This window comes from Eschrichtius robustus, chromosome 16 (genome assembly GCF_028021215.1).
Source record: "Eschrichtius robustus isolate mEscRob2 chromosome 16, mEscRob2.pri, whole genome shotgun sequence".
Lineage (NCBI taxonomy): Eukaryota > Metazoa > Chordata > Mammalia > Artiodactyla > Eschrichtiidae > Eschrichtius > Eschrichtius robustus.
In genome coordinates this window covers 54423784-54450728 of record NC_090839.1, presented here as the reverse complement: position 1 = coordinate 54450728, position 26945 = coordinate 54423784, and the positions used below count along the sequence as shown (strand labels likewise).

The window sequence follows — 26945 nt, the reverse complement described above, 5'->3', positions numbered from 1 at the left end:
TTCACATAGCAGAGAGCTCAGCATGGTGCCCTCCTGCATAGGAAACTCGTAGGAGAGAAAGGTGCGGTGTTAGCTGGTCACTGTACGCCGCAGTTTCAAGGAAGTGCACTTTTGTTTTTTGGAAGGTCGTGTCATAGATCTCAAGTTATTAGTAAGTAACAAAACTGACCAACTAGGTATCACCTCTGCTCCTTCTGTTAATCCTTCTGTACCTATGCAGGAGAGAAGTGAAGGACTTGGGGGAGCGGCAGCAGGAGAGGGGGCTCCTTAGCTCATCTCAGTGGTGGCTGATGACCCCCAAAGAATCAGAGACTTTCTGTTGTTACACGTTTGCTGTTTCCGCAGAACCGACCTCTTAAGAGTCTCTAGATTTAATACATGATGACTTTGATGAGGTAATCACTGATATTGTGGTCTGTTGTTTTCTAACATAGAAGCTTGAATTTTTCTTCAGCTTTTTGCTCTTCAACTACTGCTGTGCAGAATAGATGAATTGAATGGGATCCTTGTCTCTGCACAGTTCCTTTCCTGGTAGCATTGTTCCAGTGCTTCGTGACATACATAGGTGGTCTTCTGATAAAATTCTACTTGCTTTTCAGTAGTTTTAAAATCATTTGCGGACTTCTCCCTTTTACTTACCTTTTTTGTTTGTCTGTTTGTTGTTATAGCCATCCTGGGGTCTCCAGCTAGTGGAATTCAAAACACAATTGGTTCTGTTGGCACAGGCCAACAGAATGCCACTTCTTTAAGTAACCCAAATCCCATAGACCCCAGCTCCATGCAACGAGCGTATGCTGCTCTTGGACTCCCCTACCTGAACCAGCCCCAGACGCAGCTGCAGCCTCAGGTTCCTGGCCAGCAACCAGCACAGCCTCAAACTCACCAGCAGATGAGGACTCTCAACCCCCTGGGTAGGTGAAAGAAGTCTCAAGAATTTCTTTGTCCACATGCAGCATTGGGAATGACAAGTCTTCCTGGAACCCAAGGCTGTTTTCAGTTACTGTTTTTAGCTACTGTTTTTACTTTAAATTCAAGTTAATATATGTATATATCATGGTGATGATATCTTTTAAATGATTGAAATAAAAAACTTCCAGGAAACGGCTAAAGTGTTGGGTGCACTGAAGATGTTACAGGCTTGTAAAATGAATAGCATTTGCAAATGAACCAATATTTTTGTTGCTTCTGTCTGGACAGTTTTCATAAAGGGCATTTCATATGGCTCAGAATACAGAATCTCACAAGTTAGAATTAGGGTTGTACCACTTGCACTGACTCTGAGTAGACCATTTATTTGACAAAGAACCTGAAGGTGGGTACATCTCTTAGCACGTCTTGGTTATGGGCTACCTCATGGCTGGAGGTGACCAGCCTGGACATGGGCAGGTTAACAGGAATCTTAGAAAATCTCTTCTGTCTCAGACTTCTCCATGGATTAGTGTTTCCTAGTGTCATCTCAACTCATTAATTGCCAGTGTTTCATCATTCAGTCACACCTCTCCACAGTTTTTGCCATCTCTGCATAATGTCTCCTTAATGTTTCTCTTCAAATTGGCATAGTCCTTTTAAACTCAGACTTAAGCCAAACAGTTATGTCAGCAAGTTAAATCAAGGTTGTTGAGCTAGTTTTGTTCTTTTCCTAATAAAATATTTTAACCTTAAAAATGTCCAGTTAAAGACATCTCATCTGTTGCGTTTTGGGAAATAATCACCCTAATACGTCTCTAACTCCTGCTGGCTAGGAGGCTGGGTTGGAGCCCTGAAACCTGCATTATAATCTAACTCTACTCCTATTGGTGGTATAATCTGGAACAAGACTATTAACTTCTCTGTATCTCACCTTTTTCTTATTTTAGAATGAATACTGTAGATAAGTTGACCTTTTATCTTCTTCACCTGCACTTAATTTCTATGATTTTTACCTTCTGATATGCAAAAAAAAAAAAGATGATGAACATGTATGTGACAGGTTAGCTTACTTGTTTAAGTCATGATATTAATGAAACCGGAATCAAAATCTGAATCTGCAGATGGATCATTTCTGGTTTTTTTCTGCAGCCACAGGGCACTCATGATGCCAGCCAGCCTCCATAGAAATGCCTTTCTTTGGTTATAAAGTGCAGTGGGAAGGAGATTGCAACTGAATTTATACAATTTGATCACCGTTGTTGAAAATATAACTCCCAGAGTTCCTGCCATAGCGTTTATTATTATAAGAATCATTTATTTATGTGTGACTTTTTATTTATCTGTTATCAGGACTTTAAAGTGTATATTATAATTCAGCAGTTGGTTGATCTCTTTTCTTTTTGTCTTTCAAGGAAATAACCCAATGAACATTCCATCAGGAGGAATAACAACAGATCAGCAGCCACCAAACTTGATTTCAGAATCAGCTCTTCCAACTTCCCTTGGGGCCGCAAAGTAAGACCCGTGTTTGATTTGGCTCCTATCTGAGTGACAGTTGCACGTGAAAGTGTACTGGTAACCACGGGAAGCTCTTGATTCTTTCTAAATGTGTGATGCCCGCCCTTCCTTCCTTCCTCCCTTCCTTCCTTCCTTCCTTCCTCCCTCCCTCCCTCCCTTCCAATACAGTTTAAAGTTCCATATGGTTGGCGAACCTTAGTTGGATAAATCTTACTCTTTCCTTAGCCCGCTGATCAGTGACGGCTCAAACTCTGGAAACATTGGAACCCTCAGCACTATACCCACAGCAGCACCTCCTTCCAGCACTGGCGTTCGGAAAGGCTGGCATGAACATGTCACTCAGGACCTGAGGAGCCATCTAGTGCATAAACTGTACGTGGCCACCTCGCCCATTATTCACATGTGATGGAAACATTTTGTGACTGATGGCGATGTGACAGTTTTGCATTTTCATCGATGTCTGATTTAATTCCTGAGTGTTCTCTTGGGTCCCAGGTGATTGTAACCTAGCAGCTGAAGGGGGTCACATGCTTGTTTAGGAAGGCCAGAGAATCCCAGACCCTGCATTCCCAGTGGGTCCTACAGAGGGACATGAACTGTGACCCATGTTGCAGGGGGCCAGGCCTGTTTTCTAAGCTCTGGGATGCACCAGGGACCTGGGATTAGCTAAGAAGCTTAGCCTTATTTTGTGGCTCAAGGTTATACTTGTGGAGACCCCTGAGAGTTGGAGGAATTTGGGCCTAGTAAATACAGATGGCATGACACTACTATCATACAGTTTAACATACAGGAAATTAATAGTTAACTTTCTCCAGTTATTTAAGTTAAATTGAAGGTGAGGTTAACTTGATTCCCTTGGAGACTTGTTTTCTCCTTCATTATTTTAATCAAAAATTTTTATAATAAGTAGTTTAAAAATTAGGAATTCAAAATCATATTATTCTTGAGATGGTCCGGCACTTATTGTTAATAGCAAAATATGGGTGTGTTTGACTTGTAGATAAATTGACAGGTCAGTATTGTCTCCAGAGAGCGACTTCATTTGTGTATTCATGAACTAGGCGAGAGAGATTGGGGGTTTCTGTCAGCAGTGTATTGCGCCCATAGGTAGACGATTGTTTCTTCTCTTTCCGTGTCACATATAAAGTGGCAGGACAGACATTGTATTGAAAGTAGATTGAGAGTGTGTGTTGTCTTTTCAGTGTCCAAGCCATCTTCCCAACACCTGACCCTGCAGCCCTGAAGGATCGCCGCATGGAGAACCTGGTGGCCTACGCTAAGAAAGTGGAAGGGGACATGTATGAGTCTGCCAACAGCAGGGTAGGTTGCCATTTGTGTTCTAGCCACGCACAGCACCTATGGGAGCTGTAACTGCGTCTGTCTGCCTTATTGTCTGGAAATGGGGACATCTGTTAGTCTGGTAGACTCATCACTTGAGGGCACTGACCAGGGAGACTTCCCAGTTAAGACATGAGGTCCCTGTACAACTCTCTTGTTCTGTAACTACAGAGTACAGATGTCTCCGCTACAGCGGTAAATGAGGTATATAAAATGTTTTTAATCCGTGGGTGTACTTTATAGCGGCAGTGTTCACAGTGCTTGTCTGTGTTATTGCCAGTGTCAGTGAGTGTCCAAGAAGAGGTTCAGCTGTGGAATGAATGTAATGAGCACTCAGTACCTCCTATCTGATAACTCCTGTAACATCACTGGGCACTGGTTTATCAGAAGTGCTGAATGCTTACCTGTGCCAGTGTACTTAATTTAAAGTTCATTAGTTTGTTAGAACATACAAAACCAGATCATTTGTTTTTTTTACAAATAACTAGTATTGAATGTTACTGCTTTTTAGGATGAGTACTATCACTTACTAGCAGAGAAAATCTACAAGATACAAAAAGAACTAGAAGAAAAACGGAGATCGCGTTTACACAAACAAGGCATCTTGGGTAACCAGCCAGCCTTACCAGCCCCCGGGACACAGCCTCCTGGGATACCACAGGCACAGCCTGTGAGACCTCCAAGTAAGGACTTCATTTCCAGCCCTTAGTCTGTTTCCTTGTTTTTCCTTCTGCATTTGGTGTGTATTTCTAAGCATATAGAATTATATTCTCTGGAAGCCTATGCTGTGAAAACTGTGTGGTAGTGGCTGTGACCTTCTGCAGTGGCCTGTGTTTAGACATTGAGTCTCTCTCATGGAAAGGCGGGTGTGCTGGCATCAGAATGCACAGCACTTTTGGACCTGGTTTTCTCTTTAAGTTTGAAAGATTATTAAGTTAAACTTTTTTTTTGTTAATTATTTTATTTTTGGCTGCATAGTTGCGGCACACGGAATCTTCGTTGGGATCTTCATTGTAGCATGCGGGATCCTCTGCTGCGGTGTGTGGGCTCCTTGTTGCAGCGTGCAAGCTTCTCTCTAGTTGTGGTGCGTGGGCTCTCTAGTTGTGGCCCGCGTGTTCAGTAGTTGCAGCGCGCGGGCTTAGTTGCCCTGCGGCGTGTGGGAACTTAATTCCCCAACCAAGGATCAAACCCGCGTCCCGTCCCCTGCGTTGGAAGGTGGATTCTTAACCACTGGACCACCAGGGAAGTCCCAAGGATTATTTTAAATAACCCATTTTTTTTTTCCTGCCATTATAGATGGGCCCATGCCTCTGCCAGTGAATCGCATGCAGGTTTCTCAAGGTATTTAACTATTGTTGTGAATCATATTTTGGTTTAACATTCTACATCCACAAAGTTTATCGGTTTGTCCTCTTCCCTCTGTATTTCTTTGTAGCTCCTCCTCTTATTCCTTCCATTCCTTTTTGCTGATGAGCAGAGTTCATGTCCACAGGTAGTATGAATATCTGTTGCATTTGAAAGTTTGGTGATACAGGAAAGCTCTCCAAGGAGATCAGAAATAGGAGTTGTTTTTTTTTTTTTTTTTGATGGGCAAGAGAGGACATTATTCTTAGGAAGAGTCTCCAAAAAAAAGCATTGTATTGTAGGTGGGGCAAAGAAACATTTCGGAACATTTCTGAGCATCAAGCCCATCCTGGGGCAGGAGCACTGTTGGGGGGGGGTGAGGTGAGGAAAGTGGGGGCTGCTCTGGGCCCTGTGAGCACAGGTACCATGCCTGCTTGCGGCTGGCCGAGGAGGGTTTGTGCTCAGAGAACCCTCATCAGGCTGTGCTACTGGCAATCTTTTTATTGGTGGTTGTTGAAGCAGTCATTTTAGTTTGGGAGTTTGGGGGTGAGGGTCATTTCAAAGCTTTTACGGCTCTTGTCAAATTGAGACTTGAACAGTAGGATGTTTTTACAGGTTGTGAAATAAGGTGGTGACATTATCCAGAAGATTCCAAAGCAAGGCCTTGCTGCTGTGTGTAGAGTAGTTCAAGAGGGTAGAAGAGGTCATTTTAAAAGCCGTGGTGATCATACTGCGTACTGATAAAGACCTGGTAGATAAACTGATGTTGTGGAGGAAACTTTTCAGGGACTTGTTTAGGTGGACTAGATATGAAGGGTGAAAGAAATCACGAAGTCAGAGAGGTGGAGCCTTCGGAAAGTGGCTGAGTGCTGTGTCGGGGATGACGTGGAGGACTCTGCTGCTTTGGGGCCTGAGGAGGTGGCTGTTGGGCAGAGTGGAAGGCGTTTTCTGGGGACGCGCTCGCACGCCCCGCTTACCGACATGTCTGCGTCTGTAAAGAGGGACTTTTTATGGTGCCATTTCTTCGTACATCTTTTATTTAATAAAATCTTCTCTTGTTAATAAAACCCTCAAGGAGAGTGGGACACTTTTGTATTATAGGCTTCCTGGGAAGTCCTGGGCCTGTGCTGGTGCCTAGTTACTTAGGATGACATTTCTTGGTGGTGCTGAGGGAGGCACATGTTGTTTGACGGCCTCTCATGCTACACAGTGTTAAGGCAGCGCCTCAAGGATTCTTTTAAATGCCAGTGTCGGGCCTAAGACTTATTGAACCAGCATTTATGTTGAGCTCAGAGCTTACAGAGTATTGTGGGAAATTACAAAGAGAGAGACTCGTGGTCTGGAGACGCGTGGCAGCTAGTGAGGTGTCATTCATTCTGTGGCACCTCTGGAAAGGCCAAGGTAGCTGTGAAAGTGAGATCTTTCCAGTCCACGGAGGAGGCTGAGGTTGAGAACTGCCGACCCTTGGGCACTTTCTAGATGCTTAATGTGCTTGCAAAATTAAAACCATGTTTTGAGTCTTACCCCAGATTCTAACAATAAATGTAAACCCAGCCAAAGGGCTGGAAGGCCTGGAGTGATGGGAACAGGCTTCCTGCAGGAGAGGAGATGGGAGTCAGGTGCTCCAGAAGGCTCTGAGGGGTTGGCTCAGACGGGTGCCCTGGCCTTAGCTGACCTCCTCCGTAGATGGTGGGAGCGCCTTCCCACGCTACCCCCATCTACTTTGTCGCTGGGACGCTTCGGTGCCGAGCGCTGCCCCAGCCTCGTGTGCTCATGGCTTACCTGACTTTCTGCCTTCCTGTGCTCATGCTGCCCCGCCACCCACCCCGTCCGATCACCCTCACCACCACTGCATTGGTGCCATCTTTTCTGGATATGAACAGTCTGTTATTTAACCATCTTTTCTGATTAACTGACTGATTTCCTTTCAGTTGTATATGTTGTGTGTGTGTTCCATCTTATTTGGCTTAGAGTTTTATTTGGTGAGTTGTCATTCTGTTTCCCTGTGAGTGATTTTCCTAATGAACCGTTGTGGGTACATTTACAGGGATGAATTCATTTAACCCAATATCCTTGGGGAATGTACAGTTGCCACAAGCTCCCATGGGACCTCGTGCATCGTCCCCCATGAACCACTCTGTCCCGATGAACAGCATGGGCTCCGTTCCAGGGGTAAGTGCTTCTATTTGCCTCAGCTGTGCTGAGAAGGCCTTGCTCGAATAAGGAAAATTCTCTCAGCAGGAAACTTGTAGATCATCTGGGAATCCTGTGGTACTTGTTCCTTTGGATTTGGATTATGCTTTATTTCCTTCATATTTCTCTTTCTCTCTCTCTCTCTCTCTCTCTCTCTCTCTGTCCTTATTACTACAAGAATTATTTGACCATTACTTATTTTTATTGAAATGACAAATCATAGGCACCTGTGACTTTGTTGGAAGATGGGGTTGGCAGCCTCAGATATGTGGCTGAGAGGGACTTGTCAGCGTCTGTTGACTCTCAGAACTTCCTCTCCTGCGGCTGCCTTCTAAACACTTCAGAGAACTCATAAAAGGCATATTTTGAACTTTAAACTATAGCATACTATTGGTTTCTGTTCCGAGGACAGTGTGAAGCTGGCTCATTAGAGACCTTGCATGAAAAGCATGCAGAGTGCCTGGGAGCCAGAAGGCCTTAGTGAGTGGTGGGTCCCTTCCTGCAAGGGAGGAGGATTTGAAGATCTCTGTCTCTTCTAGTTTACCTTGGAGACTCAGGCCCTTGAAGCCCTCTGAACTCTCAGTAACGCTTATTGTCTTTTAGATGGCCATTTCTCCTTCCCGAATGCCTCAGCCTCCAAACATGATGGGTACACACGCCAACAACATGATGGCCCAGGGGCCTGCCCAGAACCAGTTCCTGCCACAGAACCAGTTCCCGTCCTCCAGCGGGGCGCTGAACGTGAACAGCGTGGGCATGGGGCAGCCGGCGGCCCAGGCCAGCGTGTCACAGGTACTGTTCACGTTGGGGCTGTGAGCCACCTACAGTGATGTAGCCCCAGCTTCCCACTGACCTCAGCATGTCTTAGTTCACAGAAATTAGAATTCTAGACAAAACATTTCAGGTACTAGCATCTCTTGATTTTTTTTTTTTTCCCCCCATTCTGTTCCGTTATTTTTACCTTGTTTGGAATTAGTCATACAGTCTTGGGGTGAACTTCATACAAAAGTGGAATGGATTATGGTTTTTTGGTTTGTGTGCTTTTGTTTTGGTTTTTGGGTTTTTAGTCGTCATTTTGTTGGTTTTTGTTTGTGCATTGTAAATTCTGAGTTTCATGTGTGATCCTGAGAGGCACTGGACTTTAAAGAGGGAGTGAGGAAAGGTCCCATGAGTTCACTCTTAATGATTTGGTCTTTGTATCTTGTTGTCTGTCTGTCTGAACTGCCCAGGTGAAGTCCGGCTAACTGGGTCATTTGAGTAGTTCTCTTCTTATTGAATGTGTTTTTAATTATTCAGTCTAATGCTGGTGAGAACTATTTTCCATTCATTTTACTGCCTTTTCCCCCCTTTTGTTAATTGCTAGAGTACACCAGATTGCTGCTGTATACAAATGTACATGTGTTTAAAACAGGCCAAGTCTTCCCCCAAGAGATAAAATTCATTATTTAATTTTTTAACATGAAGTAACATTGAATAAAAGGCAATGACTACATTAGATTCACTCACTAAATACTTATTAATTAATTCTTAATTTCCATAAATTTCGTTGCTCCAGACAGGGGTTATCAGGTTTGTCCTGTAAATATTTTCAGCTTGGTGGGCCATGGGGTCTTTGTTTGAACTGCTCTGCTCCACTGTTGTTGGCGCAAAGGCAACGGTAGACATGCGCATTCACATATGAGTGAATGGGCGAAGCTGCCTGCCAGTAAAACTTTACTGACAGAAACCAGTAGCTAGCTGGATTTGGCCATGAACTCTACATAGTTTGCAGATCCCTGCTCTAGACCAATGATTCAGAATAGATTTTTAATTGGTCCACAAATAATTCTGAAACATGTCCCTAGTTGAGAACCACTGTACTGAAACATTTCAGTGTTTCCATAACTCATTTTTTTAAAAAAGACAAATACCTTTTCCAGTGGTCTAAGCTGTGGGTGGATATTGTGGAGCACGAAGCTAGTGAGTGGAGTGTATATGTGTTTGTTTAAGCCAGAGATTTCCACACTTATATAAATCAAAGCATGAGAAACAAGTGCACGTTACTATACGTGTGCAGATCGATGACTTTTTACAAATGGAACATTCCCGTGCAGTCAGCAGACCTCATCAAGAAACCATGATTAGATTTTCATACATTTAAGTCTTTTAAGTCTATTGCCACATTTTCAAATGGGGGAAATAATTTTAACATACTCTGTTCCATCTGTTAGGGACAGGTGCCTGGTGCTGCTCTTCCTAACCCTCTGAACATGCTTGGGCCCCAGGCCAGCCAGCTGCCTTGCCCACCAGTGACACAGTCACCGTTACACCAGACTCCACCTCCTGCTTCCACGGCCGCAGGCATGCCGTCTCTTCAGCATCCGGCGGCACCTGGGATGACTCCTCCCCAGCCAGCAGCTCCCACCCAGCCATCAACTCCTGTGTCGTCTTCCGGGCAGACTCCCACCCCGACTCCCGGCTCAGTGCCCAGTGCCAGCCAAACCCAGAGCACCCCTACAGTCCAGGCGGCAGCCCAGGCCCAGGTGACCCCACAGCCTCAGACCCCAGTCCAGCCTCCGTCCGTGGCCACCCCTCAGTCGTCACAGCAGCAGCCGACACCTGTGCACACCCAGCCTCCTGGCACACCGGTGAGCCCCTCGGCCTGTCGTCTTCTGGCCAAGACTCTTAGATGAGAACTTGCCCATAAAAAAAAAAAATCTGTCATGAAGTCACTGCAGGTCTTGGTGCAGTTGCAAAAAGTATCTGCACTCTAATTGAACCATAACGAGCTGTGTTTTGTTTCCAGCATTGGCTCCAAAGGCTGTTCGGCAGGACATGACATGATTATCTTCCCCAATTAAATCAGTTTGTAGAAATCAACAACTAAAAGAACTCATACATGGGTCCTCCGTAGAATTTTTAAGCTGTCTGTCCATAGGAGCAGTACGTCCCCCATTATCTGTCCTAGATTGACGTCTTCTGAGTTTTAGTAGTGATGAGGATTTGGTAAACAAGTCAAGTTCCTAGTTGTATGTACTTTGACCTTGCCTATCAGCCTTGTTTTCCAGCTGAAAGCCCTTTCTTTTTCATGACAAAATGGCATGCTCAGGTTAACACTTCTGTGGCTTAGATTTACCCACTCCTCCTGGGAGGTGCAGGTGGCAGGGTCACAGCACGTCCTGTGTCCCATGTCCCACGCTCTGCTGGCAGCACCCGGTCCGGTGCTCTCCTAGATTGGGCTGTCCCCGCTGACGCAGGGCCTGAGGCTGCTGCTGCTCACCTCCACATTCTTCTCCCAGTTCTCACCAGAGTCTTAGTGCCTGTTTTCTTATCAGTCTGACTTAAAAACCTGCTTCCCCCTAAAATACATTATCTTTTATTTGTGGAGACTGAGGATATTTATTTATAAAATGTCAAAATTAACCCCAACAGAAACCCCAAGATGACATTACTGTTTGTATTTCTCCACAGGGAGTGTGCTTATTGATCCTTACTTTATATTTCTTATCTCTAAGTAAGATCCCTTTGTAATTTTATGTTTCTTTTGTTTGTTTACTTAAAACTCCATTGGGTAAATCTTTGAAAATTTAGAATTCTTTCTGGGATTCCTTCTCTTAATGTTTGTTTACTCCTCCACCACTGTTCCTACAATTAACAGGCTAGTTATACATTCTTATTCCATATAGATACTTTATTCCCCTTTCTACAGCGTATATACTTATATATTTATTATTCAGCCTTTACCATAACCATTAATGTCATTGTTGGAAGGAATTAAATTTAAAATAGGAGGTTCTGTGACTTAGGTAGAAAATTCCCAGAAAATAATTTTCTATCAAAAGGTAGAAAGCTCTGCTCTTCCATCTCTGCATTGTTGGCAAGAAGTCAGTTGTATTTCTACCTGATTTTGACTTCTCTGGAACTCCTATTTTAACGCTTATTCTTCATTTCTCTCGAATAGGGGTGCCTGTCAGATTAGTATTGAGAAAGATTAACGCGAAACTGTGTGTTGGGTGAGCATCAGGGTTTAAGATCATTTATATCGTTTACAGAGATAAATGATTTTGATTTCTCCACAGCTTTCCCAGGCAGCAGCCAGCATTGATAACAGAGTCCCCACTCCATCCTCAGTGGCCAGCGCCGAAACCAACTCCCAGCAGCCAGGACCCGATGTACCAATGCTGGAAATGAAGGCTGAGGTCAAGACCGAGGACACCGAGCCCGATGCCAGTGAACCCAAGGCAGAGCCTGGGGCTGCGGTAGGTGCCACTCCTGGGAGTGAATAGATGTACTGCACACAGAGGCATCACTGAAGTGTCCTCGGGGGAGGCACCAGGCGTCCACCGTGGATGTCCCTGCTTTCCGTTTCAGTATCCTGTTCGATTGTGGTTCACGTTGGAAAGAGATTAAAAACAGATTGGTTATTTATTTTTAGATATGAGGTATGGGTTTATTTTATTTTACCACAAGTGAAGAGCACTGGCTTGTATTTTAAATGTTTAAATCATCCAGCAACTTTTTCATTGCCGTCCTTCATTCATTTATAATTCTGCAGAGTTAGACTGCACAAGAGGTGTGTTCTTTTACTAATTAACCTGTAGCAGAAGTTGGAAACTGACAGACCGTGGGCTGAATCCAGCCTATAAATGTGTTTTGTTTGGCCCACACAATTATTTTTAAAATGGGAAATTACAAATAAAACTCTAGATTTCTGGCTTTTCTTGAAAAATGAGAAGCTCTGCCAGCACTGTGCTTGCGTTCCTGTGGGGCAGCAGTCTAGGTGGGAGCACCAGCTGTGGCTCTTAGATGGGTCGTGAGCTCTCTAGTTTGCCAGAGTGTCCACTGCTCCCCGCGGCCTCACACCACAGCTCCTGCTGCTGTCATTAGCTTCACCTGCCTGGCCCTCTGAGCAGTTGAATTTCTGATCCTTCCCACAATTTTCAAGGCACTTCTTGTTCCAAACTAGAAATATATGTAAAACTATTGAGCAGTTAATGGTGTATACATTGTGTATACAAGTTTTTTAAGCACTCTAGCATGTAAAAATTTTTAAATTTTTAGGACTGTAATGCACTGGTGCTGTACTGAAGTGACTCAACAGGCACTCCACCCCTTCTTGTGGGAGAGAAAAGGAATGATCAGTGCAGCTCTGACTTGGGAAAGGTTTTAACAAGCCCATAGAGATTTTTAAGAGCCTTCCAATAAGACTGAGTTAGAATAAAGGTCTTTCATATTCATATATCATTGTCTGTAATTTTGTTTTTCTCAAGATGATGGAGGAGGACTTACAAGGATCTTCTCAAGTTAAAGAAGAAACAGACACAACAGAGCAGAAGTCGGAACCAATGGAAGTGGATGAAAAGAAACCTGAAGTGAAAGTTGAAGCTAAAGAGGAAGAAGAGAGTAGCACCAACGGGACAGCCTCTCAGTCCACTTCTCCTTCTCAGCCTCGCAAAAAAAGTAGGTCATGTTCTCGTAAACTTACTGGATGGTGCTGCTGTTCCACTGTGTTGGGATTGCATTCTGTGGATTAAAAGCTAAAGCAGAAAAGGAATTCCATCCCTTCTTTCATCCTTCTTGCCTGCCATTCCGCAAGTTTTAGAAATGGTGACAGTGAGCTGAACTCCAGGGTGTGAGCCCACAGGGGTCTGTGGTAGGAACGAGAAGCGACCAGGGCTCTGAGGGGCAGCCCATGAGCCGCCTGTCTGGGGTGGTGCTGGCTTTACTCGGCATGCCGTGGACAACCACTGATGGACTCCAGCAGGAAGATGACCGAAGCTTGATGTTAGGGAAATTATCACTATGGCAACCCTATGCACTGAAGTTTGTAGGTTTCTGCTGATACAGATAGGAAACTAAGTGCCTAAAGTCAGGGGGTGGGAGAGTAGAACCCAGTGACTAGTGCAGCAGGAAGAGGGAGGGCGGCAGGTTAGTGAAGATACTTTGGGTTCTGAAATAAGCAGGATGAGCCAGGCTCACGGTGGAAGTTGGATAGAATCTATTTGAGATGTGTCCAAAGTACGGAGGTAAGGGTGTCAGCAAATTGTCAGGTGACCGTTAGAAATGTGAGACGGGGCTCAGGTAGTTCAGGGCTGCAGGTGATCCAGTTAGGAAAGATGGCAGAAAAGTGTTAGAAAGGCTGATACTGTATAGTTTTGCTGCTGGAAGAGACCCTGGAGATCATAGAGGACAGCAGGCCTTAAGTTTTTGGTCTCGGACCTCTTTATACTCCTAAAAGTTGAGGAACCCAGAGAAGTTTTTGTTTGTATGGATCATCTATCACTATTTACTCTATTAGATGTCTTTTTTAATATTTATTTAAAAATAAATCTGTTACATGGCACCCATAAATAACACATTTTAATGAAAAATAACTTCCAAAACAGAAATAGTTGGAATGATGACATTGTGTTTTACAATTTTGTCACTCGGAGAGTTAAGTGAACGCAGCTGGATTCTCATATCTGCCTCTGCCTTTGCTGTTGTGTTCTGTTGTTTGGTTGAAGTACATGAAGAGAATCCAGACCCACTCAGATTAGTAGTTAGTAAAGAGAAGAGTATTTTAGTAGTCTTTTCAGGACATTGTGAATATTCTTTTTTGATACTACACCAAAACTCAACAAGTAGAAGTTTCTTAAAGGCTAGTTGCAGTAGGAAATCTGAATCCATAGCCCTGAATTTCTCATACTCTGTGGCGTTAGCATCCATCGTCCGTCTTGTACTTTGAATGGATCTTTTGCCATTGCATGATTTTTTTGGTAACACTGTCCTTTGGTCATCTGGGAATTTGGCTCACTGAGTTATGCTCATCTTCCAAATGTTGGCATGCTTCATTATGTGATATTTTTAAAAATCACATTTATTAATATCACTGTGAGTCTCTTCAGAAAGTCGTGTAAACTTGGACAAGCTGTCAAGCTCATGTGGCATGATACAGGTTTTTCAAAATTCTAATTTTTGATGTAAGTCAAAATTTTATCATTGGTAACACATAGCGTCAGTTGTCCTGGAAGTAACTGTAACTGGCCTACTTTGTTCATTTTTGAGCAAATGTCTGTCACATACCCAGATCTGAGTAACTGTAGCTTGTCTATCAGCCATTCTTTCTAGTTTTGTGTGTTTCATGAAAAAAAGCAGTTACTTCAGCTCTCAACACTCACACAAGTGCTTTCTCTCAAGACAACCACTGCATGCAGCAGAAGTGCTTTATGACAGCTTCCCAGTTTGTCGTACAGAATAAAAGACGTGTAGCCAAGGGCTGAGATTTAATAAAAGTAAGAATTTTGACTCGTTCATCAAGGACACTCATAAGTGCAGGTGACGTCTTTTCCTGTGTATGCACAGCAGCAGCAAAGAACGGGGCGACCACGAAGTTGTGTTTGGAGCTGCGGCCTGGTCATGCTGCAGTGCTAGTGATTTTATTCACTGTTGTTTTTGCCCCGTCTGTGTGAATGTCAGCACACAGTGCAAAAGGCAAATGACAACTTAGAGTTATCATGAAAATTGTTTTAGATCATGGAAATGGATTTCACAGACCCCTAGGAAAGGCCTAGGGCAGTGCTAGATGGAAATGTTGTATATCTGCACTTTCTGCAGTGATGGAAATGTTGTATATCTGCACTCTCTTGTTATGGCAGTCACCAGCCACATGTGGCTCCTAAGTACTTGACATGTGACAAGTGTGCCTGAGAAAGTGAATTTTTAATTTTATTTAATGTTAATTCATTTCGATTCAAGTAGCCACATATGGCTGCTGGCTACCATATTAGACTGCATGAGGGTCCCTAAGGTATCCGTGGGCCATGCTTTGGGGACTGCTGATGTGGTCCCCACCTGACTGTCCTGAGAAGGTTTTGAGCCAGAGAAGTGGAGTGACTTGCTCATAGCACACCACACTAATCAGTGGTAGAGAACTTGTTTCAAATACAGCTTCTGACTGCTACTTCCACTCATTTGGAGTCTTATTACATCAGTGTGGTTGTTAAAGACAGGAGTTTGAAAGTGACTTCTCCTTGGCATAGGTATTAAATGTTCAGTGAATGAATGAACGGTCATCCAAAGTGAGATACATGTAAGGCCATGTTAGTTTTGATCAGCACTGGGAGACGAGATGGTCTGGAGAAGGGCCTCAGAAGACTGTCTAGGGCCACCAGGTAGTGCATCTTTTAGGCTTTGTGTGTCATAAGGTTTCTGTTGCAGCTGCTGAGCCCTGCCTTGTGGTGCGAAAGCAGCCATGGACACCTGCACAACAAGGATGGTTGTGTTCTAATAAAGCTTTATTTTGTCAGACTAAAAAGTGATCTTGTGTAATTCACGTATCATGAAATAGTATTCTTTTTTTCCCTAAAGTTTAAAAACCTTAAAAACCATTGTTAGCTCCCAGGCCCATACAAAGGCAGGCAGCTGGCCAGATTTGGCCTGTGGGTCGTGGTTTGCGACCCCTGGTCTAGAAGAATAAAAAAGCTATTGATTAACTAAGGAATTGTCTTCTTATAAAGAGTTATTCAAAGAAAACCAAACGCTGCTTCATCTCTGTAAAAACAGACTGGAAGAAAAGAGGTTAGCTGAAGGCAGGATTTGTGTGTGTTTCACAAGGCTCCACAGGGCACATCTGTTCCCTAGACCAGGCCTTTGCACCTGCATGGGAGTGTCTACACTGGGTGTCTCCCATGCTTGCTGACCGCCATGTGTCCTGGAGAGCAGGAGGCCGTTTCCTCAGGAGGTCAGTCAGGATACCTGGGTATTCCCTGGCTCTGATGTCAATAAAGTTTCTGGAAACTTCTCAGCCAGTGTTTTCATCTCTCGATATACTCAATGCATACCACTTCCCAACGGGAACTTTAGGTTTTTATGGTATTTTAGTCTGATTTATAAATTACAGTTTGTTACGTATCTGTTGTAGAAAGTTTTTCAAAATTCAAAAAACCGCAAAGTGGAAACCTCACATCACTTAGAACCTAAGTCATCAGAACCTCTTTGCAGTGTTTGCCTCTGATCATTTTTCTGTGGGCAGGAGCGTATGTGAGCGAGGGGGTGCGTGACACTCAGTGTCACCTTCACAGGCATGTTTCCCATGTCCTTAGAACTCACGAGGGGTTTGTATGAGTGACTGTCCTGAATGTATTTGGCAGCCAATGCTTGTTCTTACATTGGTGACAACAGAAGGCATCATAGGAAATGGGTGGGCCAAGAGGTTGGAGACATGGGCACTAGTACATGTGCAAGGGGACAGTACACAGTACAGAACTTCTGGGGAAAATAAGAGAGCTACTTATTTTTGTAGCTCTCTTACTGTATACATTTATTTGTGAGGTTGTAATACAAAACCGTCCCTCTCAGGTGGTTTGAGTTTACTTCAGCCAAGGACACAAAAGTTTCCTCAGGGGAGGAAAGGCCCCTTCCTGTGAAAATGGCTCTATACCCACCCATTTGATCAATGAGGCAGATTAGAAAGTTAGCTTCATTTTTTCTGTTCCAACCAAGTTTTGGCATTGGAAATCTTTTTGTTGAACAAGCAAACTTCTCAGTGTGGTATTTTTGCCTCATGATGTGGGTGCAGTTTTTAAAAACTCTAGTGTGACTGTGTTTTCAGAATCCCTGAGTCGTAGCCTTAGAATGTCCATGGACTCCTGGAGGCTTCACGGCTGGGAGGGAAATGATTTGGGCCTTCTCAGAAGTAGCCAGGCTTCCATTTGAAAAGTGACGGAGGAAGAGTCTGGGTGCCTTGTCAATAGTGTCGTTTCCTGTGCTTTTTCACTGCAGTCTTTAAGCCGGAGGAGTTGCGCCAGGCTCTGATGCCAACCCTAGAAGCGCTGTATCGACAGGATCCAGAGTCCCTACCTTTTCGGCAGCCTGTAGATCCCCAGCTCCTAGGAATTCCAGTAAGTTGATATCATAAAAACATTATAACTTTACCACTGTAATTCATGGGTATCCATGGTACTCATTTTATCTTTTAAAATTGGGAAAAGTAAGATTTTTTTCCCTAATATAAAAAAAATATTTTCTGTCAAAACAATAATACACCTTTGTCTTACTGACTGAAATGTGTGTTTCCCCCCTGTTCCGTATAAGCCCCAGGGTCCATGGAAGGGTTGCAGTGAGATGGGGGGAGCACACCCTGGGGCGCACAGCCTCTGTAGCCTTGCTTTATATTTGGGTAAGACTGTGTCTACAGGAATGGATTTAAATAATTGGTGAACATCACTTATAAAACACATGGGCCTCTCACTTTGAAACCCTGGGTGCTCTTGCAAAGGCCATGGTGACCCAACAGATTCTGTTTAGCAGTATTACTATTTTTGCTTTTGTGTTTGTGTTTGTCTTGGAATTTCATTTTGGTTGCTAGGACCAAGAATGGAATCTCTAGAAAAACATATTGTCTGATAAATATGTTCACCATTTTAGTTCGGTGGATCAAAATCTTATTTTTAAAATCTGACATTGTAAGACATGTTTTATTAAATACGTTTTTTAATATTATTTTTTCTTTAACTTTGCTTTTGAAGTAATTTGATCACACTTGAAAATATTAATTATAATATTAGATAATAAAATCAGAGGAAGATCAGAAGTTGTTTTCTTTTCAAGTCCCATTTTTCACTATTAGAAATGGAAGTTATACTGGTACTTTCTTCAATTTTATTTTAAGATAAAGCTGCCAGATAATATGGGCATTTGGAATTTGGGGGATCTGCTAGACTGAGACCGTTTTGTCTTTCAGGATTATTTTGACATTGTGAAGAATCCCATGGACCTTTCCACCATCAAGCGGAAGCTGGATACAGGGCAGTACCAGGAACCCTGGCAGTATGTGGATGACGTCTGGCTCATGTTCAACAATGCCTGGCTCTACAATCGGAAGACATCCCGGGTCTATAAGTTCTGCAGTAAGCTCGCAGAGGTCTTTGAGCAAGAAATTGACCCTGTCATGCAATCCCTTGGATATTGCTGTGGACGCAAGGTACAGTTGAAAGTTTTTCTGGAAAATGAACTACCCTTGTTAATCCAGCCAAAAAGGGTATTATGATGATATAATAGACTCAATATTTTGGCCACACCTGTGTACTGAGGAGGACCCAGATGGAGTCTGGTCTCTTGTAAAACAGTTGATTATCTGAAGCTAGAGGTGCTTATGGGGGAAGGCCTTGGATTAAGCATTCCTGGCTGCCCCAGTGTGTCCATTCATCTATCTGTAATAAATGTCTCTCAGACACTAGGGTCTTCCCTGGTGGCGCAGCAGTTAAGAATCCGCCTGCCAGTGCAGGGGACACGGGTTCGAGCCCTGGTCTGGGAAGATTCCCACATGCCGCAGAGCAATTATGCCCGTGCACCACAACTACTGAGCCCGCGTGCTACAACTGCTGAAGCCTGCGCGCCTAGAGCCCGTGCTCCATAACAAGAGAAGCCACTGCAATGAGAAGCCCGCGCACCTCAATGAAGAGTAGGCCCCGCTCGCCGCAACCAGAGAAAAAGCCCGCATGCAGCAACGAAAAACCCAAGGCAGCCATAAATAAATAAATAAATAAATTTATTTTTTTTAAAAAAAGTCTCTCAGACACTAATTCTGTCCTATTGTATCCAGAAATGTCTTTAAATAGATGTGAGAATCGTTAGAAGACTATCCAGTATACTAACAAATAATTTACTAGCTAAATCTAACTCCATATTGGGCAGAGCATTGCATGACAGTAAATGGGATATATTTTTAGTATTTTCTCCTTTGTTTTTGCAGTATGAGTTTTCCCCACAGACTTTGTGCTGCTATGGGAAGCAGCTGTGTACAATTCCTCGCGATGCTGCCTACTACAGCTATCAGAATAGGTAAGCCTTGAGCAGTTTCTTGAATCATGGGAGAAAAAGAAGGTCTTAGGACGAGGCATGCTTGTCTGATTGTAGCTTGGGTACATTTCATTATTTCTTTCCTGAAGTTTCAGTGAAAAGGGCCGAAATTTCATTGTTTCTCAGTCACTCAGATAGGCCCATGGTCTCTTAACTTAAAAGCATGCTTGTATAGTATAAAATTTTAAGCTCCAAACTGCTTGCTGCACTAGTTGGATCAGGTACATGTGTTAAGCCAAAATGTAACCATATGAGAAAGAGTCTGAAGTGGAGAGTAACTCTAACAAAGGTTGACTGCCTTTTTTAAGATAATAAATTTGAAACATTGTATTTTACCAATCTGTGTGTAAATATTTGCCTAGCTAATTCGGCCTGGACAGTCTGATGGAAAGACTTGTGTTTGCTCTAATTCATTTAAAAATTTTAAACCATAGACTTTTTCTTTTTAATCGGTAGCACAGTAAGAATGAGATTGGTTTTTTCATTGAGTTTAAGAATGACTCCCTTCATGAGGTGGCCTTTTTGGGGTTAGTAGGTATGCTTTTGAAGTATTTGCTATTCTCTTGAAATGTGGAGATGGCTATAGAATAGATCTCCTATCTTAAGTAGAGGAAGAATGAAAATAATTTTTGTTGTTGATTCCCTTACCTAATTACAACTTCCTGGTTTGGGGGGTTGTTTTGAAAATTAAGCTACTTTGTATCCATTGCTTTAAGTGACTACATGTTGCCATAGCATGAGGGCATCCTGCCTTGAAACATAGGTTGTAATTCTTTGTCAAATTCAATTACATTGCCTCCATTCTATGAATTGGCAACTAAATTCTTTATGTGACCAAGATGAGGCTTCATGCCTGTTCTTTGTTTTTAGGTTCCAGTATTAAATGTCAGCTTTAGGGTTTGATGTTTTGATTATTTTTATCTTGTTTGCTTATAGTAATTACATATGTTCTAATACTTTGAAGAAGATAAGTACAGGGCTTTTTTATTTTTTCAAAGGTACATGCAGAGGCCTGAATAATTTGGAATTTTGCAGTTACTTTTCTTCCGATTATGTTTTTTAAACTTATTTTAATTTTTAAAAAATATCTAGGGAATTCCCTGGCGGTCCAGTGGTTAGGACTCAGCACTTTCACTGCGATGGCCTGGGTTCAATCCCTGGTTGGGGAACTAAAATCCTGCAAGCCATGCAGTGCAGCCAAAAAAATTAAAATTAAAAAAAATAATAAAATTTTAAAAAAAAACATATTCAAGGTAATTAACGACTCCCATCAAAATTCTATTTTAAAAAAAAAGAACTGTTGACCTAAAAATATCTTAAGATAAGATTTCTAAGTCTTGTCCAGCTCACTTACCGTAGTGAAATGCTGGTTTGAGGGGAAGGATGGGTGTCCCTGGACAGGCACCTCTACTGGAAGTGCAGCCGGCACAGCTGTCCTGCTGAAAATATTTTAACATTTGGAATTCATTTTCTGCCTTAGCATGCTCTTCTATTGATAGAAGCATTTTAAAACTAAAAGTTTGAAATGATACTGTGGCCCAAATGGAATCTCTCCTATAGTGACAAGTGTTGTTCTGGAGGCTCTGGCCCCTCCATTTACAGTTTTAGCCCCATGACCTTTTGCACATTCTGTAATGTATCAAGCTTAACCTTGTCCATGACATGGGCATAGTAACACCTTTCCTGACGCCCTTAGTTGTCAGTCTACAATGAGACAGTGCTTTGGAAACTGTTAGGTGCAAAATACAGCTATGAAATTTTAAGAGAACAGGTTAAAATTAACTATACCCTGAAAAATGCCCCCACTGCTAAGTGCCCATCACAGTTTGGGTCTAGAAGGAAGAGCAGACAACAGATTGCTTGCCACCATCTCTTAAATTTGGGGGCCTTTTCATTGTTGCTTTTCACTGTTCCTGGGTCCTTTGGACCCTGCCTCGGCTGATTTGCATAGATTTTGGCCATATTTCACTTGAGAGCAATTCAAGTTGGATAGAATGGATGGCATCAGCGTGCACTACTGCCTCTTCAGAGGAGCTTGTTGATGGGGTGCAAACAAAGGATTGTTTTGAAAGTTCTGAAATGTCCAATATTACTTCTATATAGGACTTAATTTTTATTGCACAAAAGTAATCTGTTTTCCTTAAGAGTAGAAACGTAAATAAAAGAGTTCTCTTTTACACATAATACATTTTAAGAGTGTGAGCATATACCGCTCCTCAGCTGAATCTCACAAGGTGTGCTTCCTGGAATACAGAACTGGAAGAGATACCACGTTGTGAGTCTGTGAAAGCAGTGGTCTAATTCTGCGATGGACATTTCAACCACTTACATTTTCATTCTCAACCTTGACTGTTAATGAACACCATGGTGTTCTTTTGAATAATTGTTTTGGTACTTATAGTCCTAAACTGGGCACTTAGAATAGGAAATTCTACAGACCGTTTAAACAAGTGAAACTAATAGATAAGCTAGTATATGGTTACATTTTCACTTGTTTCCACACTTGGAAATTTTGAAAGTAAGTCATGTTGGGAAAATGTTCTATAATTTTAACAGTTTATTATCGATAGATAAGAATAGATATTATCTATTATCCCAGTTATTTATATATACTGATATGGTACTTACAACAATCTGCATTTGAAAATTTACTCCATACATTAAATTACCCTTACAGATGAACTCTGCAGTTACATTGTGCTAACTTTAGGTACCCAGATGTACATCATCATCAGATTATGTGAAGTGTTTCTCCTTTATAATTCCATATTCATCAAACTGCTTCCTTCTCGTAAGGCAGAAGGTCATCTAGGCTCTTATGGTTGAAAAGTGAATCTCTGAACCATTATGTATTTCCAGGATGAATAAAGTTTGGACTAGGTATAAGATAGGGGCAAGTCTGACATTAACATCTGTCATCCACTGATTACCAGAGTGGTTTTAGCCTACTTGACTAGATGGGTGGGCTGTCATCATATCAGAAGGGAGCTAAAGGGAGGCCAGGGCCCCTCCCTTTCCCCTTACACCTGAACAGGTTTGATTCTCTGACATCTCTGGCCTTGCTCTGGGACAGACACTCTGTCCCTCCCAGTTTCTGACCCTGAGGTTCTTGGGAATGGAAGTTAGTTATACACAGAGGGCGTAGGTTTCCGCAGCCACCCCAGGGGCTGCCATTCAGCCATCAGTGCTTCACTCTGGGCCAGTTTCCTCCAGTGGAAAATGATGGGTTTATGATTCTTGTTCCCCAGATGTTGCTAGGCTTGATGTTCTGCTTGAATAAAAGCTAAGAGTTTAGTTTGTCCAGGATTTTAAAACCGTTTAGACTCACATGTAATTACCATGGCAATTTAATTTCACAGTGTGTTCCGTAGTCCTCTTTGAGCTAGCCCACAGTGGCTGAGTTTGATCATAATAAATTGGAACACTTTCATTCATTTTTTAAAAGGAAGCGATTTGGCGTTGAAGGGGTATCTTTTTTTTGCATATTGTTCTGATTGCTGCTTAATTGGTTTATAGTTTCTATAGTGTAATTCTTTCTTGCCAGTGATGATCATGCCCTTCTACACATGGAAATTCCTTTTACTACATGATTTCAAGCCTCCATAAAAATATTTACAAAATAGTGAATAGCCAGAATATTACTGTAATTCATTCAGAGAAAGAGATAAGTATTTTTAAAAACAGCAGTGTTAATCTGTTTGTTCCTGGTCAGTTTTTAATCTTGGCAGACTTTGTTGATTGAATTAATTCTAAATAAACTGGTCCCAGCAAGAAACTCTTATTAATCCAGTTGCTACACACAGTGAATCTGTCATGTTCCTCATCAACAAATCTGAAAAATTGAATAATCTTGAGATGTGTGCATGCTCTAAAGTTTTATACTTTTAATTCACTATGTGTGTTTAGTCAGTGAAATATAGCAGACAGAATGCTCAATGTGTTTAATTAAGATTAGAATTAGAACTTGTGGGGACCTATTTTAGTGGTAATGAAGACAAACTGGCCAGGCAGTGGCCTGAATCTCAGTTGTTTGTAGCTGTGCGCGCATGTGTGTTTGTGTGCGTGTGTGTCTGTGTCTGTGTGTAGCTGCAAGCTGCCGCATCTCCTTCTGCCCATGTGGTTCAGTGTGGCGCTCCAAGTCTCGTCACAGTGTCTTTAACACTAATCCTCTTGGCATCTTGTAGACGTAGTTTTGAGCACTAAAACCACATTTTATTGTGCTGCCGTCGTACCTTATACTCATCCCTTTTGCTTGTGTAATTCACCTCATTCAGCTTGTTTACTTCTACAGTATTCCTTTGTGCCCATCTTGTTTATGCAGCATCAGCCTGCATTTTTGTTGATTTCTCATTTGTGTCCTTTCCAAACATTTAATAGTTTTTATTTTAACTGTTCTTATTTGATAGCTTGAGCCCAGGCTCTATACTCTTAAGAAATTGGGGTGATGGATAATTTCTCAAATGCAGATTGTGCTTTAAAGATTAAGTCTCTAAATTTGCTTAACTTGGATTGTCCCCAAGTTAGAGAAATCACTGAGTATCTCAGATTGATGAATGATTGGTCCCAATACCAAAAAGTTTAAATTGAAGCTTAGAATTGAATTTTAAGACTGTCATGGATTTACATATATTGTATTGTTTATACAATATATCACAGTTTTTCTCTGTATATTCTTACTGATAAATGGCTGGAAAGTCTTTGACCCCGATTGCATTTCTGTTAAATGTTTGTCTAGAATATGGATTTGGTTTCATTTCTATTGTAACCCAATTAACTGAGTGATTAACATGTGAAAAATAACAGGAGAAAATTAAAACCAGTTCTGAGTGCTCAACATTTTCATACCTTTAAAGATCTGGCTTAATACCGGAAATAAAATCTATGAATTGCTGTCAAGCATAAATTTTCCATTTTGAAAAAAAGCTATTTCAGTTTAAATTGCTTTTTTAAGGCCTTTTGTCAGACTGTTTTGTTCAAAGTAAATTTTTTCCATCTCAAAACCTTTAGTTATATCTGGTTTTCTCTAAGTAATAACAAAATCCAAACTCCTAAAATTAGGCTCCTTGCAATTCTAGTATTAACAACTCCTTGAAAACATTTGCATCTTGGAGCTGGACGAACCCGTTGTTAGTGATGATGGCCTGGGATGTGTGCAATGAGACCGAATGCTAATCAATGCTTTGCCTTGGCTTTCTGCTCTGTGTTGTCTTGGTGTTTGCGTCTTACCTTTATGTCTGTGCTATTTGTTCCCTCCCCTGTTCTCTAATCCTGCCCTTCCCCACCTGCCCCTGTTCCTTTCATTGTCCTCACTGACCCATCAATCAACCAACAACGCCCCCCCTTCGTCGTGGTGATCTGCCCTGCTCTGATTGGTGGCTTCGTTGCTTGGGTGGCTGTGTGTTATGATGGACCAGTTCACCCAAGTATGGCCTTCTTGCTGACAGGTATCATTTCTGTGAGAAGTGTTTCACAGAGATCCAGGGGGAGAATGTTACCCTGGGTGACGACCCTTCACAACCCCAGACGTAAGTACCATCCTGTCATTTCTCTCGGGGGTGACTCTGAATTGTTGTTTTGTTCTCATCCGTGATTAAAAGGGAAGCACCACTGCCACCCACTGTGACTTTTCTGTAGTGTATTTTTCATATTACTTATACCCACATTCATATTTTACAATGTAGCTGTTGTAGCTGAATCCCAGCGCCACTTGCACATTCTTCCCTCTGCTTGAGACTGTGATGCTGTAGCCCCCACTGCAGTGCATGGTCTCTCTCGACCTTGCTCTATCTCTTCTTCTAAAACACTTGCTTTTTCCTAGTGACTGTCACCTTCCATTTGGGAAGATTGTAAATTTTCAGTTACACCTAAGAAACCAGGTAACCCAAGTCACAGAACTAACTGGCAGTAGCAAAAATGAGTCTTGTGTGTATACCCCGTCTGTAGCATTTAGTTGACCTTCCACTGAAACCTCTGTCCTTTAAGTTGCAGAGGTAACAGAACCCAGGTGGTGAGACCCCAACGAGTACCTGTATCTCCTTCCTCTCTGGAGGTTGGACTCTTGCTCACAGCTCCAGCATGGACAGGCATGAGTTAGTTTGTTCATTCCCTCACTGAGTTCACCATTTCCTCCCTGATGCTTATCCTCTGATGGAGTTACTTTTGAGTAGGCAAATGGCCAGAATGTGGTGAGAAAAAAGCAAAAGCAAATCCACAGATTGGATGGTCAGCTCATTTACATGCTCGAGATACCTAAAAACCTGCCAGCCACCATAACTGCCTAGGACTGCCAGCGTTTTGTGGTCTTTCTTTTCTCCTGACTCTGCTGTGATTCCTGCCACTCTGGGAAGTCTCCTGTGTGACTGTCCCCCCAAAGGCAAAAAGGCTTCCCACTGAAACAGTTTCCAGCACTGTTGGACACTTACTGTGCAACTCAAGTTTACTTTATTCAATCGCACAACAAACCATACCCACCTGTAAGATATATAAACCAAAATGACAGAAATTCTACATATTCAATTTATTTTTCTATCCCTTGTCAATTTAATTCTTTAGTCCAATTGTGTGATTAATAACTGGATTGTATAATTCTGTGAATCAAGTAATTCATATATACACTAATAAAAGTACCACAAAAATGAAATACTCAGCCCTTTAAGAATAAGTAAAATATCCCCAAGTACATGCTGACTTGTGTCAATGAAGGAATATTGTAATTAGAAGAATTGATAATACCAGTGTTGGTCAAATTCAGCAGTCATTCACCATGTAGATTTGATTAGAAATTAACAGGTTTGAATCTCAACATAATTTTGCCACTGTATTTTGACTAGCCTTAAATTAAATCTTGTAATAAGTGCTGATGATAGTTTGGAGGAAATATTCCAGGGAAGGCAGAGAAAAATAAAAGGTAGTGCTTTCTATAGAATTAAATGTTGTATGTTCATGCCATTATTACATCTACTTGAGATTTCAGCTGGCCATCATTTTACTTTTTATGTGAAGAACTAGTTACAGAATAATATCCCAGAGACCCTATAGTTTATACTCAACAGATAAATTTAGTTAATTAACATTTTTCCTTTCCCCCCTCCCCCAAAAAACAAGGACAATTTCAAAGGATCAGTTTGAAAAGAAGAAAAATGATACCTTAGATCCTGAACCGTGAGTATACAGCTATTTTCTTTCTGACTTTTAGGTTTTAGTTTCAGATCAGGAAAGTTCCTCCTTATGGTTGGGTTGCGGGAGAAGACGCTGGAAATAAATATATTACCCTGGGTGGAATTTTTTGTGTGAAGTTATTTCAGATGTGGATTCTGTTTTAACTCACACAAAGGATGTATGTCTCTGTAGCATGCTGTCCAGCTACTGAATTTTAACACCCTTTAATATAAGATTAGATGGATGTTTTGGCTCTATTAGAATCTCTGTAATAACTTCGTCATCGTCTTTAAGAAGCCACTTAGTGTGAATCTTTAGAGACTAAAGGTAGGAATATTTGGTGGAGGGGTGCTAGTATCATTTAAAGGGAAATTTCAGAAAGAAAAACTCTTAGAAACCACTTTTTAAAAATAAATAATGAGAAGCCCAGTGTTGTATGTTCTTGTCACCATCTTTGGTATGGTGTATTTTCGAAGGTCATTGTCAGATACTTTCCTTTCCTCCAGTGATCAGTGAGAATACTCAGTATGTCAATTTTGCTTTGTAATAACCCCTTAAAGAGGCCTCAGAGCTCCTTCCATGTGGTGGCTCCTCCGCGGTCCCCAAAGCCGAGTCCTGAAGGCACCCCAGTGTGTGGAGATGCCCATTTTGTTCTGTCACTGCGG

At 42.1% G+C, this 26945-nt stretch overlaps 1 protein-coding gene across 1 annotated transcript in view; it reads left to right on the top strand.

The window, feature by feature from the left end:
• CREBBP (CREB binding protein) overlaps window positions 1–26945 on the top strand; it is a 128936-nt gene that overhangs the window by 84298 nt on the left and 17693 nt on the right. The window contains exons 6-21 of the mRNA XM_068565397.1: window positions 669–911; window positions 2322–2424; window positions 2653–2799; window positions 3630–3747; window positions 4277–4448; window positions 5062–5106; window positions 7157–7281; window positions 7906–8094; window positions 9513–9929; window positions 11361–11540; window positions 12552–12741; window positions 17044–17162; window positions 18005–18244; window positions 19016–19104; window positions 24567–24647; window positions 26227–26283. Of these exons, the coding sequence (XP_068421498.1) occupies window positions 669–911; window positions 2322–2424; window positions 2653–2799; window positions 3630–3747; window positions 4277–4448; window positions 5062–5106; window positions 7157–7281; window positions 7906–8094; window positions 9513–9929; window positions 11361–11540; window positions 12552–12741; window positions 17044–17162; window positions 18005–18244; window positions 19016–19104; window positions 24567–24647; window positions 26227–26283 (2515 nt within the window). The remainder of the gene's footprint in view (window positions 1–668; window positions 912–2321; window positions 2425–2652; window positions 2800–3629; window positions 3748–4276; window positions 4449–5061; window positions 5107–7156; window positions 7282–7905; window positions 8095–9512; window positions 9930–11360; window positions 11541–12551; window positions 12742–17043; window positions 17163–18004; window positions 18245–19015; window positions 19105–24566; window positions 24648–26226; window positions 26284–26945) is intronic.